A 6,971-nucleotide genomic window follows, 5' to 3' on the forward strand; every position below is an offset into this window, starting at 1 on the left:
CACTTGAGCCACAGCGCCACTTCCGGCTTTTTTCTTTTTGCTTATGTGGTGCTGAGAAATCGAACCCAGGGCCTCATGCATTGCAAGGCAAGTGCTCTACCACTGAGCCATCTTCCCAGCCCGGAAACTAAAATTTTTAATAGTAAAGAAAAACTAAATGAGTTCATAAACAATACACCAGTACTACAAAGAATATTGAGAGGAGGAACACAACCTGAAGAAAACAATCAAGACGAAGGACTCTTTATCAGACAGATATTACTAGAAGTCCAATTTAGTAAGCACAGGAGAAAAGGAAAGAAGAAAAACTTAAAGCAGGAAATTGACAGGAAACACAATGCATCTCTCTATAATAATCATAAATATTAACAGGCTCAACTCACCAATCAAAAGAAAAAGAACTGCAGATTGCATCAGGTGTGTCTTCAAGAGACACACCTCACAGCCAAACAAAAACAAACTCTGAGTAAAGGGATGGAGAAAGATCTACCATATAAATTCTCCAAGCAGGAAAGCAGGAGTTACCATCCTGATATCTGACAAAATAAACTTTTAATTAACATCAATACAAAAAGACAAAGAAGGACACTACATATTAATACAGGGAACAATCCAAGAAGAGGTTATTACCATTATCAAATTATACTCTCCAGACATTGGTGCACCCAAATATGTTAAGCAAATATTCTCAAACTTACAGAATAAAATAGCTCCAAATACAATAATACTCACACCAAAGGACAGGTCTACCAACCAGAGGATTGGCAAAGAAGGCTCTGAATTAAGTGATGCCATATTTCAAGTGGAACTAGTTGAGATCTACCGAGTTTTCCATCCTAAAACGACAGTACACATTCTTCTCAGCAGCTCATGGAATGTTCTCCAAAATAGACCATATCATAGTTCGTACAAGGAATTTAAGCAAATACAAGGGGATTGACATAATCCCGTGTATCCTATCTGATCAAAGTGGAATCAAGCTAGTTCTCAATAACAAAGTATACCATAGAAATTACTCAAATACATGGAAATTGAACAGCACACTTCTGAGCAACACCTGGGTCACAGAAGAAATTGAAGAAATTTTAAAAAGTTCTTAAAATTCAAAGAAAATGAATATACATCACAAAGAAACCTGTGGGACACAGCAAAAGCAGTCCTGAGGGGCAAATGTATCACTTTCAGTGCACACATCAAGAAAATAGTGACAGGGCTGGGAAGGTGGCTCAGTGGTAGAGTGTTTGCCTTGCACACCTGAGGCCCTGGGTTCGATTCCTCAGCACCACATAAGCAAAAAGAAAAAAGCCGGAAGCGGAGTTGTGGCTCAAAGTGGTAGAGCACTAGCCTTGAGCTGAAGAGCTGAGGGACAGCGCCCAGGCCCAGAGTTCAGGCCCCACGACTAGACCCCCCCGCAAAAAAAAAGAAAAAAAAGAAAATAGTGACAAACCAAGTAAATAATTTCACGTTGCAACTAAAACTGCTAGAAAAGCATGAAAAAAATTGTACCTAAAATTACTAGATGGAGTGAGATAAGAGCTAAAATTAACGAGATAGAAGCTAAGAAAACTATAAATAAAATTAATAAAACAAAAAGCTGGTTTTTTGAAAAAATAAAATTGATGGACCTTTGGTAAGATTAACTAAAAAAAGAAGAGAGGAAACCCAAATCAATAAGATCAGGTATGCCATGGGAAAAATTACAATACCCAAGATATCCAAACAATTATAAACATTTATTTTCAGAATCCATACTCACTAAGGAAAGAAAACCTAGCAGAAATGGATGAATTCTTAGAGAAATACAAATTTCCCAAACTGAACCAAGAAGAAATAAATCAATTAAATAAGCCAATATCTTACAATGAGATAGAGGAAGCAATCAGAAGTCTTCCAACAAGGAAAACCCAGGACCAGATGGATTCACTATGGAATTCTATAAGACCTTTAAAGAGTAAATAATACCTATACTTCTCAGACTCTTCCGAGAAATAGAAACAGAGGGAACTATCCCAAACTCATTCTATGAAGCCAATATTATACTCATCCCCAAACCAAGCAAAAATCCAACAAAAAAGAGAACTACAGACCAATCTCCTTGATGAACACTGATGCAAAGGTCTTTAACAAAATTCTAGCCAACAGAAGCCAGAAACACATAAAAAAAATCATACATTACAACCAAGTAGGCTTCATTCCAGAGATGCAGGGATATTTTAACATAAGTAAACCAATAAATGTAATCCATCACATTAACAGATCAAAGGTCAAGAACCATGATTATCTCCATTGACTTGGAAAAAGCTTTTGATAAGATACAACATTCATTCATGCTAAAAGCTCTGGAGAAAATAGGAATAGAAGGAACATTCCTTGAAACAATAAAATCCGGGCTAGGAAGGTGACTCAGTGGTAGAGCGCTTGCCTTGCATGCCTGAGGCCCTAGGTTCGATTCCTCAGCACCACATAAGCAAAAAGAAAAAAGTCATTAAGTGGCATTGTGGTTCAAGTGGTAGAGTGCTAGCCTTGAGGTGAAGAGCTGAGGGACAGTGCCCAGGCCCAGAGTTCAGGCCCCTCGACCGGACCCAAAAAAACAAAACAAAACAATAAAATCCATATACAACAGACCAATAGCCAATATTATACTTAATGGGGAAAAACTATAATCCATTCTCCTAAAATCAGGAACAAGGCAAGAATGCCCACTCTCACCACTCCTCTTCAATATAGTTCTGGAATCCTTACTTAGCCAGAGCAATAAGGCAAGAAAAAGGCATTAAAGGAATCTGCATAGGGAAGGAAGAAGTTGAACTATCCCTTTTTGCAGATGACATATTATACCTCCATGATTCCAAAAATTCCACCCCCAAACTCTTAGAACTTATAAACCACTTCGGCAAAGTAGCAGGATACAAAATTAACCCACAAAAATCAGTTCCTTTCTGTATACCAACAATGTTCAATCAGAAAGGAAAATCAAGGAAACAACCCCATTCACAATAACCTCAAAAAAATTAGAATATATAGGAATTAACCTAACCAAAGATGTAAAACAACTCTTTAATGAAAACTATAAAAATTTAAAGCAAGAAATTATAGAGGACACTAGGAAATGGAAAGACCTTCCATGTTCTTGGATAGGCAGGCAGACAATATAGTGAAAATGGCCATACTGCCAAAATTGATATGCAATTCCTATTAAAATCCCAATGAAGTTCATTACTGAAATACAGAAAACCATCCAAAAATTCATATGGAACAACAAAAGACCTAGCATAGCCAACACAAATCTAGGCATAAAAGACAACACATGAGGGATCTCAATGCCAGACTTCAAACTCTACTATAGAGCCATAATAACAAAGACAGCTTGGTACTGGCACAAAAACAGACCCAAAGACCAATGGAAAAGACCCAGAAATAAAACCACGCGCTTACAGTCAGCTGATATTTGACAAAGGAGCCAAAGGCATAGAGTGGAAGAAACACAGCCTCTTCAACAACTGGTGCTGGGAAAACTGGGCGGCCACATGCAGAAGACTAAAAGTGTACCCCAGACTGTCACCATGCACTAACATCAACTCAAAATTGATTAAAGACCTTAATCAGACCTGAAACTCTGAAACTACTGCAGGACAGAGTAGGAGAGACACTTGAGCTTATAGGTACAAGCAGAAACTTCCTGAACAAAGTCCCAGGGTCACAAAAAATTGGAGAGGGACTAGACAAATCGGACTACCTTAAAAAGTTTCTGCACAGCTAAAGACATAGCAACCAAACTAGAAAGACAGCCAACTAACTGGGAAAAAATATTTATCAGCAATACACAAGACAAGGGGTTAATATCCTGTATATACAGAGAACTCAAGAAACTAATCTGCACAGCTTAAAAAGTTTCTGCACAGCTAAAGACATAACAACCAAACTAGAAAGACAGCCAACTAACTGGGAAAAAATATTTATCAGCAATACACAAGACAAGGGGCTAATATCCTGTATATACAGAGAACTCAGGAAACTAATCCTTCCCAAACCTAACAAACCAATTACTAAATGGGCAAGGGAACTAAAGAGAGACTTCTCAGAAGAAGTGATAAAAATGGCAAAGAAACACATGAGGAAATGTTCACTATCCCTTGTTGTAAAGGAAATGCAAATTAAAACAACCCTGAGATACCACCTTACCCCAATCAGAATGGCCCACATCCTAAATTCAGCCAACAACAAATGCTGGCAGCGATGTGGATAAAGAGGAACCCTATTGCACTGCTGGTGGGAATCTACACTAATATAACCACTTTGGAAAGCAGTCCGGAGGGTCCTCAGAAAGCTAAATATAGACCTTCCCTATGACCCTGCCATACCACTCCTAGGCATCCATCCTGAACAACAGGAGCCAGGATACAAGGACACGTGCACCTCCATGTCCATTGCAGCACTGTTCACAATAGCCAGGATATGGAAACAACCCAGATGTCCCACCACAGATGAATGAATCCAAAATTTGTGGTACCTATATACAATGGAATATTATGCAGCCATTAGAAAGGACAAAATAATGGCATTCGCAGGGAAATGAATAGAACTAGAAAAAATCATATTGAGTGAGGTAAGCCAAGAGAAAAGAGACAAAGGGCACATGATCTCCCTGATAAATGGATGTTAAACCCAAAACATAAGGAGATACAACAAAGTAAACAATACTCGAGAAACAAAGGACCTCCACTCATCTGGTCAAATCATTACTAAATGACCTCATGCTGCTGACCACATATATGGTATATATGTTTACAACTGAGGGAAACTAGGAGGAGGACATGGAAACAGGGGAAAACATACAACAGCAGGACCCATCAGCTGCACTGGTCATTGATCAAAACGAACTAAGCAACTCAATGGCAGCAATGGGAAGGAGGGAATAAGCGGGAAAGAGGGAACAGCTGACACTATGCAAAAGGAAAGAAATGTCTCACCCAATGTGGAAGAAATAATTGTATTGTCAAAGCTCATAGAACTCATAAACTTTATAGACCATGATAAAGACAATTTGCCCCATGAAGGTTAGAATGTGTTTGTGACGGGCTGGGAAGGTGGCTCAGTGGTAGAGCGCTTGCCTTGCATGCCTGAGGCCCTGGGTTCGATTCCTCAGCACCACATAAGCAAAAAGAAAAAAAGCCGGAAGTGGCGCTGTGGCTCAAGTGGTAGAGTGCTAGCCTTGAGCTGAAGAGCTGAGGGACAGCGCCCAGGCCCAGAGTTCAGGCCTCACAACCGGACCCAAAAAAAAAAAAAAAAAAAGAATGTGTTTGTGACCTTAACTAAGTATCACTGTCTCACAATACTGAAATTTGTGAAATTTATGTGATCACTTAATCACAATAAAAAATGCTATTAAAAAAAAAGATGTGGGGGGTTGGGAAGTTGGCTCAGTGGTAGAGCGCTTGCCTTGCATGCCTGAGGCCCTGGGTTTGATTCCTCAGCACCACATAAGCAAAAAGAAAAAAGCCGGAAGTGGTGCTGTGGCTCAAGTGGTAGAGTGCTAGGGACAGCGCCCATGCCCAGAGTTCAGGCCCCACGACCAGACCCAAAAAAAAAAAAAAAAAGATGTGGCCCTTTTCTAGGAGAAGTGAATTTCCTTCTTTTGGTCACACTTGCCTTCCTGGATCACTCACTCACCCAAACAGCTCTCCTGTGGGGCTTCCTCCTCTGGCGTCCATGGCTCCTCTTCTTGCCCCAACTTGAAGACAGTCTCTGTTTTGGCAATGTGGTACCCTATTAACCAGACATGATACAAGATTGAGTTATCTCAAAGTGCCTTTGTTTCACTGGGAACATAGTAGGGATCACAGGGGAGAAGGAAAATCCTACCAACACTATCACACTCTTCCAATGTCCCAGAGCACATGGCAGCTGGAATGGAAATGTCCCTCTGAGGCTTCTGTAGACACACAGGTCACCTGCACTTACCCACTGAGAGAAGGTGGCAGTAGTTCTCCAGTGTCACATCCCAGTACAGGCGCCTCTGACCATGGTCCAAGCTTTGCCACTCCTCCTTGCTGAAATCCACTGTCACATCCTCAAATGACACTGAGAACTGTAACAACACAACCCTATTCAAGGTTATGTGGTCAGCATAGGGGATAAGCATGGGAGAAGATAGATAGGAAGCTGTTTTCAATGCTCTTTACTATGATGTAACATGTAGTTTTCATTAAATAACTAGTTTTATATTTATTGTGAGAAAAACTTACTATTTTTTCAATAGTTTTGTATTGTAAAAATACTGTGTAGAGAGGCTACAGTTACATGAGTAAGGTAATGGGTATATTTCCTCTCAAGTATTATTGCCTCCTCCTTTGTTTTTCCCCTACCATCCCTTCCTTTCTACCTCCCCAAATACTGCCCCCTACCCCAGCGCTGAAGTTGTAAAGTTCATTTTCAACATAGTGTCTTGTACATCTCATTGTTACAATGGGTCAACTTGTATCCCTATTTAAGCATTTTGTTTTTGTTTCCTTTCCCTCCCTAAATTAGAAAAGTATATATACAAGATGCAGGGCACCGGAATCAAATACAGTGAAAACAGGGTGTATACCATGGGGGGAGGAGCAAACCAAAGAAACAAAAAAATCACATAGTACATTATAAGTATGTCAAAAACAATAGCAAGGGCTGGGCACCGGTGGCTCATGCCTGTAATCCTAGCTACTCAGGAGGCTGAGACCTGAGGATCACAGTTCAAAGCCAGCCTGGGCAAGAAAGTCCCTGAGACTCTTATCTCCAATAAACCACTCGAAAACCGGAACTGGCGCTGTGGCTCAAGTGGTAGAACTCTCGCCTTGAGCTGAAGAGCTGAGGGACAGCACCCAAGTCCAGAGTTCAAGCCCCATGACAAAAAAAAAACAGGGCAGGGAAGGTGGCTTAGTGGTAGAGTGCTTGCCTTGCATGCATGAGGCCCTGGGTTCAATTCCTCAGTA

General features: G+C 40.4%; 1 protein-coding gene across 1 annotated transcript in view; it reads right to left on the minus strand.

Moving 5' to 3' along the window:
* Znf41 (zinc finger protein 41) overlaps positions 1 to 6,142 on the minus strand; it is a 31,193-nt gene extending 25,051 nt beyond the window's left edge. Inside the window, exons 1-2 of the mRNA XM_013035535.1 lie at positions 5,962 to 6,142; positions 5,671 to 5,766 (exon numbers count right to left, since the gene is read on the minus strand). Of these exons, the coding sequence (XP_012890989.1) occupies positions 5,671 to 5,766; positions 5,962 to 6,142 (277 nt within the window). The remainder of the gene's footprint in view (positions 1 to 5,670; positions 5,767 to 5,961) is intronic.
* Between the last annotated feature and the right edge of the window lie 829 nt (positions 6,143 to 6,971).

The sequence above is a fragment of the Dipodomys ordii genome, unplaced genomic scaffold, assembly GCF_000151885.1.
Source record: "Dipodomys ordii isolate 6190 unplaced genomic scaffold, Dord_2.0 Scaffold215, whole genome shotgun sequence".
Lineage (NCBI taxonomy): Eukaryota > Metazoa > Chordata > Mammalia > Rodentia > Heteromyidae > Dipodomys > Dipodomys ordii.